This window comes from Anopheles gambiae, chromosome 2, assembly GCF_943734735.2.
Source record: "Anopheles gambiae chromosome 2, idAnoGambNW_F1_1, whole genome shotgun sequence".
In the NCBI taxonomy this organism is placed as follows: domain Eukaryota; kingdom Metazoa; phylum Arthropoda; class Insecta; order Diptera; family Culicidae; genus Anopheles; species Anopheles gambiae.
The window spans coordinates 20,555,419-20,569,245 of NC_064601.1; the positions used below are offsets into that span (position 1 = coordinate 20,555,419).

The following is a 13,827-nucleotide window of genomic DNA, read 5'->3' on the forward strand; positions in this document are numbered from 1 at the left end:
CTTAAAGCTGCTGCATTATTTAATTTACTATGTTTTTGCCGTCTTATTCATTTTTATCGATCATTTCCCTCAAAACAATCACAAATTCATGCCGTATAACACAACACGGCCACCCTGTGGTAAGCGACTTGACGTATTGAAACCATCCCTATAAACACACTTGACAGTAGCACAATGTCAGTTAAATAAAATCGTTATTGGCGATATGAAAAATGTATTGAAACTATTAATAAAATAAACAAAGCTTTATAATCAATGGTATTACAGCTAATAATTATTCCCGAAACGATTTCCTAACTGTTTTCAGTTCGACATTGGATTCCCACAAACGCAACTGCCTACATAGCACAATCTCCCCAAAGCCGGAAGAATAAGAACAACAACAGCAAACAGACACATTGTAAACAACCTGCCATGTGTTTTTTACGCAATTCGGTGCTTATCAGGGTCCGCACGACGACAACAAACTAGTCCTGCTAGAGTACGTAAGACCTCGACCACTTATCTGATCGGAGATTTGGAGCGACGGCCGAGCGATCAGTTACCAACAGTGTACGATCGAGAATCAGACGATCCAGTTGTCTGTTGTTGACGAGAAGCTTGGCATTGGCGAGACATCCTGTGACCATCCACCGACTGCAAGACCCGTAGAGTGCAGAATGGCCGAACTAAACGCTGAATTCCGCGGCTATCGCTCGCCGCTGAGCACGCGCTATGCTAGCAAGGAGATGCAGTACCTGTTCAGCGATCAGCACAAGTTTTCCACCTGGCGCAAGCTATGGATCCTGCTGGCGAAGGCGGAAAAGGTATGTCTTCGTTGACTGTTCTGTTTCTGCCTGTGCTTAAAGTGTACCGATGCACTGGAATGTTGTTTCAGGCACTGGGATTGGACATCAGCGAGGCACAGATCGCGGAGATGGAAAAGCACGTCGAAGACATCGACTTCAAGGCGGCCGCGGCTGAGGAAGCGCTCACCCGGCACGACGTGATGGCGCACGTGCACGTGTTTGCCAAGCAGTGCCCGCTGGCCGCACCCATCATCCATCTCGGGGCCACTTCCTGCTTCGTGGGCGATAACACGGATCTGCTCGTTCTGAAGGACGCGCTAGACCAGCTGCTGCCGAAGCTGGTGGGCGTCATTAAGCAGCTGGCCCACTTTGCCATGCAGTATCGTGAGCTGCCCACGCTGGGCTTCACCCATCTGCAGCCGGCCCAGCTAACGACGGTCGGCAAACGGTGCTCGCTCTGGATCCAGGATCTGCTGATGGACGAGCGGGCGCTGCGCGCCTGTCGGGATAATTTGCGCTTCCGCGGCGTCAAGGGCACGACCGGTACGCAGGCCTCCTTCCTGCAGCTGTTCGCCGGCGACGGTGCGAAGGTGCGCCAGCTCGACCAAACCGTCACGCGGCTGGCCGGGTTCGAGCGGTACTACGCCGTCACCGGCCAGACGTACTCGCGCAAGGTCGATCTGGAGATTGTGTCGGCGCTGGCCAGCCTCGGCGCTACCGTGCACAAGATGTGTTCCGATTTGCGGCTGCTCGCCTCGCGCAAGGAGCTGGAGGAACCGTTCGAGCAGACGCAGATCGGCAGCTCCGCCATGCCGTACAAGCGCAACCCGATGCGCTCCGAGCGGTGCTGTGCGCTGGCCCGCCATCTGATCACGCTGCAGGCGAACGCGGCCAACACGCTGGCGACGCAGTGGCTCGAGCGCACGCTGGACGATTCCGCGAACCGGCGGTTGACGCTGTCCGAGGCGTTCCTGTCGGCGGACGCTTGTCTGCTGACGCTGCTCAACATCTCGCAGGGGCTGGTCGTGTACCCGAAGGTGATCGAGCGCAACATCGCCCAGGAGCTGCCGTTCATGTCGACCGAGAACGTCATTATGGCGATGGTGAAGGCGGGCGGTGATCGGCAGGTGTGCCACGAGAAGATTCGCGTCCTGTCGCACGAGGCCGGCGCACAGGTGAAGCAGCACGGCAAGGACAACGATCTGGTGGAGCGTATCCGGGCCGATCCGTACTTTGCGCCGATACTGGGGCAGCTGAGCAGAATACTCGATCCGAAAACGTTCACGGGCCGGGCGGCGGAACAGGTGGTTGAGTTTGTGACCGAGGAAGTGAACCCCGTTGTGGCGCTTTATGCGGACAGGGTCGTTACCAAGTCGGCGCAGCTGAACATTTGATGGAAGAGCGGGACGAGGGAACGGTTTCATGTAGCAATAAAGATTTCTTTTGCTCCAAATTATGCGACTGTAATGATTCACTATTATGTTCACTTGGCCGGCAAGGTCAATTTGACAAATTGGTCTATTATCATCTCGTTATGAGAAAATCGGTAATGGTCGCACGTGCAGCGAGAATGAGACGTTCAAGTGAGTTGAGTGAAGTGAGAATAATCATCTCATGCGTGAGGTTCGATCATTCTCACTATGGCGTACAGGTGGTTCGTGTCCATGATAGAGCAAGACCATTGGAAATCTCATTTTGATAAGCTTTTTCTGTTAAATAACTTTTTTTTATTATTGTTTTAGCTAACCTAGCACGATACAATGTGCGCTGTACTGCGTTGATATATCAAGTGTTCTAAACCTACCGAGCTGACTACACCTTCCGGACGAACCATTTGCAACAACTTTCTTTTACACGCGTTCCGTTATGATTTAAAAAGCAAACAAGCTACAGACTAAGTAAAACAAGTAGGAGGAAAAGAAAACACTTAAGAGAAACATAAATTGTACACCCTCGATTAAAATACTCTTAAATAAGGACCACTTAAACAACGAGGTAAGCAACTAGATAAGACCATACACAGGGTATTGCAGCCTAGGGCCTATTGTCCGTGTGCTACGGGTGTATGTGTGTGTGTGTCAAACAAAATTAGCATAATTGTCTCTCAGTGCAAACTATAGCCGATTGTCAGGCGCATCTCGGGCCGGTGGCACTTCCTGTGGGAACAGATTGTAATTGCTGTTTAAAGAGCAGCTTGAGGCGGCCACGGTAGGGCTGGTGCCGGCCAGTGGCCGCTCGATCGTCATCGTTTGCTGCGGCACTTGATGATCCGTCTGTACGCCGAGACTGCTGTAGATTTCCTTCATCAGAAACAGCATCGTGTCCTCGGAGTCCCTGGAAAAGAGGAGAGCAAAAGCAAAATAGTAAGCAAAGGATGCACACCCCTCGCCGCTCCGGAGCATATGCTTACCAATAGCACACATGACTGGTCAGCGCAAACAAGTACTCGTTGATGAACTCAAACGGTGCCTCCTGCAGCACGTAATCGACGCGCCGGGACTGGTTCAGCTTGCCGAGCGGTAGATTCGTCTCACCACTATCGACATCGCTCGTGCCGGACGACAGGTTGGACGTCGAGCCGGCGGCATCAAACTTCAGCTGATCCTGCAGCACCTTATCCACCTCCTTCTGTATCGCCTTCGGATCGGGCTTGGAGCCCATGGCCGTCAGCGAGTACACCGTGTCGAGCGTGTTGCGGAACACGTCCGTGACGCGCTGCCGCAAATCGTTGCCCACCCGCAGTACCGTCTCCTTCAGCTCCAGGTGCATCCGTTTGCGGCCCTTGTGATGGGGTATCAGGACCGGGGCCAGCGTGCTCAGATCGGGATTGATCAGTGCCTCGATGCGGTACGCGACCGGGTCGTACGGGTGGAATATGTTAAAGAACCCGTCGCACGTCGGCAGCTTAAAGTCCAGGCCCAGCGCATCGATGCCGCGTATCGTCACGAACATACCGATCGGTGAGCCGAGGGCGAAGAACATCTTCGGCTGAAACATTAGCTGCGGGTAGGTTATGTACGGTTGGCCCGTACCGGCCGGTCCCACTTCGTAGTTGATCTGCTGGGAGCATTTGCGCACCAGAGGCCGATGGTTGACGAAGGCATGGTGTGGCGTTAGCGGTGATACCGTATCATCGTCGGGATTCTCCTGAAAGAAACAAAACAAATCATTACACTGTTAGCGTACATGACGGGTGAGGCCTTGAGGAGGTCCTTAAATGCTTACCGAATTCTCCGGCTCACACGACTGCTTTTGCTCGGCACGCTTCTGATGGCACAGCAGATCGAACAGTATCAACGAACCGAGCGAATGGCCCGCCAGCGAAACGCGCCCATGGAACGTTGGATTGCGCTGGCAGAACAGCGCGTACAGCCGGTTCAACGATTTGCCAACCGCATCGATAATGCTTTGGCAAAACATCGGGCTGGTGTAGAACAGCACGTCCAGCAGCGTGTCGTTGGTAAAGTGGCGCAGCTTCGGTATCGACGGTAGCGTTATCGACTTTAGCTTCTCGTCCACGCCCGACTCCTCCGAGTGCAGATCGTCGTGCCAGGAGATGGGCAGTATCTCGACCCGCCCCACATCGCCCCGATCGAACGACGAGCGATAGTGGCTCTGCACGAGCTGGGCGGAAATGCTGCGGAACTCGTCGACCACCTCCTCGACGCGCCGGAACCGCAGATCGCATGCCTCCCCAATGCCGTGCACCATGAACAGCAAATGGTCGATCTTTTCCGGCTCGTCGTCGTCGATATTAAACTCATCGATACCACGCTTCACCACGCGCGGCCGGTTCGTGGTCGAGGGCACAGGCGAGCTGCCGCCACCCCACGTGTCCGGATTCTGTGTCTGCAGGAAGTGCACGATGACGGACGGTCCGTGAAACACGACCGTTTCCCCGTTCGGGATCGTCACCCGCCGGTGCCACTCGCCCGACGTAGCCGCCTCCTTGTACTCGCGCTCGAGCAGATCGGCCACCTCCTCCTCGTACGGTACGAACCGCGAGTCGACCGTTTTGTAGAACCAGGAGCACCGCCGCACCTCGTTGGCCGGCCCCTTCCAGTAGACGGGCGTGCGCGTTCGCTCCCTGATCGACACATCGTACCGTCCGCCGTCGGTGTGCACTATCACGGGCGGGTTGCCGTCGTTTTCTGCGTCTGCGCTTTCGCCCCTTGCCTGCAGCGTCGTCAGCCCGTCCTCGAGCGACATCGAGTCGGCCATGGTGAACGGGGACCAGACGCTTTTGCCCTCGATCTCGCGCCGATAGAACCAGTGGTTGTAGGTGGGCCGGTAGGCAATGTTGGTGGTGCTGGACTCCGCTATCGAGGTGCCCCCCGTGTTCGTCGTGCCGGTGGTGGTGTCCTGCGCACCGACGCTCGTCGTCGCCATCGCTGCCATGCTGCTGTTCCCGTCGTACGTGTCGTACGTGCGGCCGGTATCGCGCGAATAGAAACCACCGTCCTGGTAGGCGGACGCTTTGAAGTCGAACAGATTGTCGCTGCTAAAGATCGGCTCGTTGGAGGCGGGCTCTATACGGCCGGGTTCCTGTTCGCCTTCCTCGTCGTAGCGTTCGTTCGCGAGGTTGCTGAAGCTGCTGACGTGCGATACGCTCGAGGAAACAGCTTGCTCAGTCGCAGTAGTGTTGGCAGTAGGCGTTGCTTCCTTCACAGGACCCTTGGGCGTGGATTCCACCAACGGTACGCTTTCTGCCGGTGCATGCACAACAGCCGGTGGTGCCGGGTCAGCTGCACGACCGAAAAAGTTAAACAGCGGCACGGACGATACGGTTTGACCCGTTTTGGTGGTGTTCGCTTCGGTGGCGTCTGCCTGCGGGACGATAGTGTTGCTGTTGAAGAAATCGACCGGATTTATGGCTGGCGTTGGCTCGGGCGATGCAAGCACCGTCTTCTTAGCCTGCTGCTCTATCGGTTGCTGGGCTGGGAAAACAAAGTTTGCGTTCGTTTGTGATTCAACAACCGGGATCGCTGGTTGAGAAAGATTTGTACCGAAAAAGTTGGACAACCCGTTATTGCCGTTCAAGTCTTGAGCGGGTAGTTGAGTAAGCTTTTCCTCTTGAGGGTCAGGAAGGAAAATGTCTGCGGGCGGTACTGACCCGGGAAATATTGCTGCCGGTTCGCTAAGGTTCGAGTTGGGCCGCGGTGGTGGCGATAGTACGTTTTCGCTCGACTTTGAGCGACTGTCCACGATAGGCTTCGCGGTACCGGATCCGGGAGACTGAGCTGGTTCTGTTCCGAGGAACGATGACGGGAAATCGTTTACGCCTTGCGAGGCGACTGATGCAATCGCTGTAGCAGTTCCAATGCTAAAAGAAGCGACGCCTTGCCTTTGGGAAGTTCTTCGTTCTACGTTTTCGCTCGACTTTGAGCGACTGTCCACGATAGGTTTCGCGGTACCGGATCCGGGAGACTGAGCTGGTTCTGTTCCTAGGAACGATGACGGGAAGTCGTTTACGCCTTGCGAGGCGACTGATGCAATCGCTGTAGCAGTTCCAATGCTAAAAGAAGCGAATTGATTTTGCACCGACTCAGCAGCTAGTGGGAAGCTTGATGCGGTTGGGGCGGCAATGGGTAAATTTTCTGATTTATAAAACAAAGGCTCTGTTGCAGTTACCGTTTGCTGGAAATTTAAGTTTGTGTCCACCTGTTGCGCTTCTAGCGGCTGCTGCTGTGTTGCGTATGGATTAAATATCGATCCTAGGGAAGATTGATGTATAGCCTCGGCCTTTACTGAGGCGGATTCTGGCTGAGTTGATGCAGTTCCTTGGTAAGTAGCGACCGGAATCAACGCAGGCTGAACGCTGCCTTCCGATGGTGGAGGTGGTATTGGCGATTGTTGAGGATATTCACTTTTATCCGAAACGACCGGAATTGGAGCAGTTGGATTGAAAATTGAAACCGGTGCTGGATTTGCCGATGGCGCAAAAGAAGGCGTGAAAATACTTGGAGGTGCACTTGCCAGTGGTGGTGGCTGTGGTTGATTGCCCTCTTGAGCGCTAGATAAAGCTACCGGTTGAGAAGCTGCTGCAACAGGAGGCGTAAAAATGCTCGGTGGCACGCCTGCTGTCGGTCCCGTTTGAGATGGCGGCGGCAGTGGCTGAGCTCCCAGCTGATGCGCAGTAGACAACGGTGGTGGCTGATTCGGCAAAAATATCGCTCCAGCAACGGGCGGCACAATCGGTGCCAGCGGGTTCTTGTACCGTCCAACGCCCGAGGCACGCGTTGAGCTGTACGGATTGCTCTTCGACGATACGGACGGTGCCGTGCGAACCGTTGGAATCTGCGCGGGCGAGAAAAACACCGGAGGTGGAGCTGCTGCCACCGGTTCGGAGACGGGCGGTACCGACGGACCTGCTGGATTTGCTGTCTCTGGAGCAGCGGCCGTAAAGAAGGTGCTGCTGCTCGCTTCTGCCGGCGCTACAACTGGCGGTGGTGCAAATTCGACTACTGGTGGTGCCGCAAAGAACGACGGTACAGTAGCGGCTAATGGCGTAGCACTTGCCAACGGTGGTGGAGGTGGTACTGCAGTTACCGGTGCCCCTGTCGGTGCAGCATTGACATCGACAAATTGGTCCGCGATTGATCCACTTGGTATTCCGCCAGTGAACGGGGCCGCCGGTTCTTCCTTCTTCTCACCGCCAAAGCTCGGTTTGGGAAGCTTCTCAAGGATGTTGCTCGGCAGGTAGCTCAACAGCGACGGCTTGCCTTTGGGAAGTTCTTCGTTCTCCGGTGGTGCTGCCTGTTTCACTTCGCCTAGATTGACGGGTTCGGGCGGATAGTGTCCCGATGGTGTCACAAAGGGATGGGTTACAGGGGGTGTTGGTACTGCAGCGTTCGGTGCCGATGATGCAGCCGACCCAAGGACCGGTTGGGCGGTGGTGGTGTTCAGGCCAGGTATATGCGCGTACGTTTTCTTCTTGCTGCCACCTAACCGGTACGTGTTCGATATGCCCCCGTGAGCGGTCGGTGGTGGTAGCCCCGCAGCCGACGGCACCTGTTCCGGGTTGTAGAACGTCGGTGCGGGTGGTGGCGGTCCGGCGGCTAATTGTCCCTCCGAATGTTGACGATCGTCCGGTGCGGTTTGCGGTGGTGCACCGAAGGCGGACGACGGGTCGTACGCGGATGAATTTATTAACGGCCCTAACGTCGACGGGTTGCTGTTGTTGTTGCTGCTGCTGGGCGTAGTAGTTTGAAATTCTGCCGGCGAACCGTACGTACCGACCACGTGTGCCGCTGATGGGTCGTTTGCGTACGACGGCGGTGCGGCTGCTGGAGGTGGTGCCGGCGAGGTGCCCTTGATGACACGGCTGAAGGTCGAAAATACCGTTGACGCGACGTTCGGCAGCTGGGCGGCAAACTGGGCGGTCAGTGCCGACGTTTGCTGCAGGTACGATCCGCCCGACTGCTCCCCGGTGTCGCCGTACTGGACCGGGCCCGCTCGTCCGTCGCTATCTTCCAAATCCTGCAGCGGATTGTAGTCGATCGTGGGCGGCCGGGACGGGGCTTGCGATTCGCTGCTGGCGGTAAGATCGATCTCGCTAAAGCTATCCGTATCCTGTGGCAGCTCCGGGATCGTGCCCGTCACCGTTTGCTGCGAGCTAAAGATGGCCGGCTTGCTGGGTGCTGCAATGAAAGGGAATGAAATGAGAAAAGCTTATTAGAATACAGTGTTCATGGCGTGATTATAGTCAAACAGGTTATTTTATTTCACTGACTACACGTGTTAACGTACAACCGAAATTATTATTCCCTTCCCCCGCTCTTCAACGTCGCTTTTGTTCTCACACGCCCCAAACAACGGTCAGTACGCTACTAGCTATTAGAACTATTTACCCTTCACCCAAGGATAAAGTTGCGTTCATCGGCGCCACTGCGGTGAATAATAATTGCGTTCCACTTTACAACCCGGGAGAAACTTTGCATATCTCACTCAACCCCCTCCTACGGTTATGTAAAAAAGGGTGTTAAATAACAACTAAAGATGGAGCCGGGCTGTACGGCAGAAGAGAAAGCAATTCTTTCGCGTTGAAAAAAAAACTACGACAAGTAATTATTCAATTATGCTAATAATATTTCTTCTTTCTTCGCCTCCAGTCACCCGAACCTGCAGACCTAGTATTAAAGTGGCCGGCAGCAAAACAGCTCCATTTCATCGGAAAACCATACTTCTTCGTACTGGTGGGCTATCAGCTTGTCCCGATCTAGCACAAATTGAAACATTGTAGCCTTATGCAGTCGTTCTGCGATTGCATGACAAGGTCTTAACATACCGTTGGTACACGGATTTGGGTGTTATATGTGTGATATGTGATATGTATGCATTTCTAACAGAGTTCTTTCGTGATTTTGTTGCTGCCTGATGATGATTTATTACATTTAACTCATTCGAATAAAGGAACGCTGTTTAAAAACGGTTCACTGTGTTCAAGGTTAGCTTAAAGGGTGCAGCAGCCCAGACAGATTGTATCTCAGTGCCGCATCGGCACCAACCTTACACCTTATCGTGCGATTCCGTTCGTTTAAAAGCAAGGACACATAGTCACGGCAACGGCTAGCAGCCTTGAAAAGCTTTGAAAACCACCCCCCATTAACGCATTCCTGAGCCTCCCACCCGCACAATACCACTTGAAGCTGGTTGGTGTTGTGTAAAGTAACGCCGCCAATATGCGTTTACTAATTTTTACAACACTCGGCAGAGCAAACACTTCCACACCTAGCTCGGGGTGCGGGAACGCTTTTTGGTGTTGTTGCTTCTTTTATCAGAGATAGAGTGAAACCTCTCCCAACTGTGTTCGGGCAAACAACAAATCGGGCAACGTTCGTTTGTACTGCAGCTTTAGCATGGATCAAACCGAAGGTTACACGTGGAGTACATAGGAGGGTTTTCTTTGTAAAATTAGCAAAATAATATTACAATCGAGTTCAAGAACAAATAAATAAAATGTATATCAATAGCAGCTTCAACTGGAATTGGCAAAGAACACGTTCGTTGACATTAGCTCCGTTAGCACAGGATCACCTTCAAGCTCACAAGAAATAGCAGGATAAAATTGGTTTCGAATATAACACGATCACCCCCAATACAACCTGCCCAAAACTCGCCCAAAGTGGCCAGGCCAGTAACAAAAAAAAACGATGCATCGGGTTTCTTCTTATTTTCGCCAATTTGTTGTAGAACCACATGTTGTAGTAGAACGTGAAATATCCGGCGGCATCGGTCGCACTCTGATTTGCATTGAATCAATGTCTTTCATATCACATTCGGCACAACAACATCAACAGCAACGGCGGCACCAACGGCAATGACACTTTGAAGATGTTAATAACGTCGATGACCGCGCCGCCAGGACCGATCATCCTCAATTCGGTCACCTACCTTTTTCTGATCGCAAAAATCTTCCGATTTCGTTCCCCCGCTCCCCCACCAGACCGGCCAGTGGGAGTAGCATGAAGATCGTGCACTGCATGACGATCATCGATCGAGCGGAACAGCGAACACATAACGAGGCATGGAGTATTGCACACGAAATTGGGCATCGTTAAAGTAGCTCCTCATTCTTCTCCTCTCCACCCGAATGGCGCGAGGATTATCGCGACGCCGGAGCTAAGAGACAAAACAATTCACACCTCTGTGTACATCAAATGCGTGTGTGTGTGCGCGCGCGGTCGCTGGTTCCCGTTCAAATTGTCCACCTTCTACCAATCACGGACAATGCAGAGCTTGCAGTTTGACCATCGTCGAGCAATGACGACGTGCATCAATGCACGGTCGGTGCAAATATTCGTTCCGTTCCCCCGCAGCCGATAACATCATCCCCCACCGGCATAACATGAAACAAACGTCCCAATTGAGGTTTGGTTTCGTTTTGAAGGGTTTTGTTTTTATCGCTTTGCTTGTGGTATTTCGGTAAACACAGGCCAGACCGACAAAGGCTCGATGGAATCCGGGGGCCGAGGGTATCATCATAAAAAAACCACTAACCAAGCCTTCATTGCGAGTGCTCCGAGGGGGTGTATTGATGTCATCGTCAATTTGTTTAAATTATTAAATTATTTTACATTCGAACGAGCGGGACAGAAACACTTTGTGCCTTTACAACAACTAAGGTTTGGTACTTTAATGTACTTGTAAGTACCAGCTTTTAGGCATCTTTAGTTAACTAATTTCAATGCCAACCAGGAATCACGTGTCCTACTACCACCGCTCAACTTCACATTCCAAGCAGGGTGGTGGTGAACGAGCATGGGGAAGAGGTGCAACGAGCAGCGAAATTTTAATCAAAACAAAAATCGAAAACATCAATTCTGTTGTGTGGTGTGCATGCCCACCACCACCACGCAGACGTGCAGGGTTTGCGTGCTACTATCTTTCTGTATGTTTCTTCTTTCTTCTTATTACTTTTGTCCCGCGCCTCGCGCGGCATACTAATCCATCAGAATACATAATACTCCTTGGCGGAGGTTGCGGAGACGATGATGATGCTACCGGGTTCGGGGTGTGAACCGAAATAGCTTTGTTTTTAGCTTCAATCCGCGTCCGTCTACGCTTTTATAGCGGGGAAGCCGTCGGGACAAACAGCGAAGAAGCTGGCAAAAAATAAGTAGCAAAGCTAGCCAGCTAGCAGGGTCAAGATCAAGGCGGAAGTGAGCAAACTGCTGCCCACCCGCACAGCCACCCCCCCCCCCCCCCCTGCGGGACGATCGACATCGTATAATTTGCGAATGGAGCAGCCTGGTGGGATGTAGGTTTCCAGTGGATTCGACACATTTATTATGGTTTATGGCATCACAAAAACAAAGTTGAGTTCGGAATGACCCTGAATAAGCTATGGGGAGTTCGCAAAAAAAGCAACAAATTAAAAGGAATCCAGTTTTTCCCCCAAAAAAAGCTGTTTTTTTATTATATTGCATATATTTTTGTATTTGTAAGTAAGGAATGTATATATATATATATTTTTAATATTGATTATAATATAAATTTTGACTAAATTATTTTCCCTAAACGTATGCAACCTTCGTATTATTTAATTACGTTTTACTAAAGCATTAATGAATAATTTTGCAGTTCCGTAAGGTATCTAATTCCGGTCAGTTAGTTTGCCTCACAAAGGCAAGAATCTGACATGAGAAGGGCAATCCATTTTTAGGTGAACTCTCAGGATCTCAGGAGCCTGACTCAGGACCAAATCCTCCTTCGATCGCAATCCAGATGAGTATCTGAATAGTTTGGGCGAGACTTCAGACAAACCCTTTGAATGAACGTTAAAGCTTCATTTGTAATGCAATTGCACGACTGATAACTACTATACGGGAAAAAAGTGTCTTCATTCGCCTTTACAATGCACAACTCACCAATCACTACTAAGCACCTCGTTTTGCTACGCTCTATCCTACTGTGGGGAAGCGACACCATATACGAAACACCATCAAAGCATCGACAACATCATCACCGTCGTCGTTATAATGCTCGGCCGCAAACGAAACTGGAACACAGGCGCAAGAACGCCAGCTGGTTTGTTTGAATTGTACAAAAATGGCCCGTCTGAACACGCGACAAACAGCACTGATGACGATGATGGGAGGGGAACGCGAAGGACAGCGGAGAACAGGGATGACCAAAAAACAAAAAGAAAGAAAAACAGGATACCAAATCCCTCCTTCACTGTTGCTGATCACCTTTCGGAAGAGTTGATGATGGCCAAGGTATTCATTTCGCATTTCTTTTCCACCGATCCGATTCTTACCGCACTATACCACAAGAACCAAAAACAAAACACACACACACAAAGTGAAAAACAAACCATTCTGAGTCCGTGCCCGTTTTTGAACCCCAAAAATAATAAACTCCTCGGGGGACCTCGGGACGCGGAAGTGGTTGGATATGGGAGGGCACTTTTTACTTCTGAATGCTGCTTTGCATTCTTTTCTCATATTTGCACGAGCCCAAAACGCGACGAAGGAATGCGAAAGAGCTCTTGTGTGTGTGTGTGTGTGTGTTTTTTTTCACCTCTCCTGTTACGCTCTGTGTGCCATGTAAATCTTTATTTCTGTTTTGTGCGATCGCTTCGAAACGATCTCGCTGACCAGCAGCGCGACCATCACCACAACCAACCCGAAAGCCAGCTGGACACAACATTTGAACCTCATCCCGTAAACGTTAGCCATGCGCGCGTTCGCCGTGCTCGACAGGATCGTTCGAACGACTGATCGAAGGAAAAAAATAAGGTAGGGCAGAGGAGATATTCGGCAAACTGCTCCCCAAGCGTCCGGGACCCCACTGGAGGACATGCAGGCGAGGCGATGAAGACGACAAACACACCAGCAGCCTGAAAACGGATACGCCGGGCGTATGAAGATCGCGGCCCGTAAGGAATTTATTGGTAAAAAACAGGGGGATCGCGCGGAGTGTGACACGATGAACGGATGAAGGGGGCGGCCACAACACCCCCCGGGCCGAAACAAAAATCTTCACAAACCTTCCCAACAGGGTACGGGGCCGCGCAAAGGCAAATCAGAAATGGATGAAATTTTTGTTTTTATGAGGTTCGCTGCTTACTTTGCCAGTGGAGGTTTTTTCATTGTCTTTTTTTTCTTCGCTTTCTTTGTTTCATTTCCTGAATTCGCTCCAAATTCTTTGCGTGCTCATTATTTTATGTTCTATACGCGGACGGTTGTTTTGCTCATTTTCTTATCTCATTTTTTATGGCTCCGTTGTTTCTGCTCGCCTTAAAATTTCGTCTAACCGAAGAAAGAAAGGAACGGCGACCGAGAGAAGGTAGCGAAGACTCTCAGAAGAACAGAAGGAATGGGCTAATAAAAAAAACCCCATCGCAGGACCATCAACGGCAGCAGCAGCCGCAGCAGCAGGCAACATTAACCCCCTCGGGCATGGCACGCGATAAAATAAGAGTAAAAATAAAGCGACAAAAAATGCTCGTCCTCGGGACCACTTTCCTGACACCACCGGCGCGGATCACCGGTTTGACGTCGTTCTGGTTCTTGAGCGTGTTCGCCCTCTTACT

At 51.7% G+C, this 13,827-nt stretch overlaps 2 protein-coding genes across 2 annotated transcripts in view; one reads left to right on the top strand and one right to left on the bottom strand.

The window, feature by feature from the left end:
- Positions 1–207: 207 nt before the first annotated feature.
- LOC1273584 (adenylosuccinate lyase) lies at positions 208–2,241 on the top strand. Its single transcript, XM_312577.6, has 2 exons — positions 208–806; positions 878–2,241. Exons 1-2 carry the CDS (start codon positions 660–662, stop codon positions 2,180–2,182), a joined length of 1,452 nt encoding a protein of 483 aa, XP_312577.3. The 5' UTR covers positions 208–659; the 3' UTR covers positions 2,183–2,241.
- A 251-nt stretch (positions 2,242–2,492) lies between these two features.
- Positions 2,493–13,827, bottom strand: part of LOC4577335 (mucin-2) — a 45,207-nt gene continuing 33,872 nt past the window's right edge. The window contains exons 2-4 of the mRNA XM_061648631.1: positions 4,014–8,428; positions 3,199–3,935; positions 2,493–3,122 (exon numbers count right to left, since the gene is read on the bottom strand). Of these exons, the coding sequence (XP_061504615.1) occupies positions 2,903–3,122; positions 3,199–3,935; positions 4,014–8,428 (5,372 nt within the window). The 3' untranslated portion in view covers positions 2,493–2,902. The remainder of the gene's footprint in view (positions 3,123–3,198; positions 3,936–4,013; positions 8,429–13,827) is intronic.

Bases quoted from the DNA above. Each gene is read 5' to 3' on its own strand.
- LOC1273584 (XM_312577.6), top strand. From the start codon at position 660: ATGGCCGAACTAAACGCTGAATTCCGCGGCTATCGCTCGCCGCTGAGC. The intron at 807-877 runs GTATGTCTTCGT...ATGTTGTTTCAG, and splicing joins TGCTGGCGAAGGCGGAAAAG to GCACTGGGATTGGACATCAG.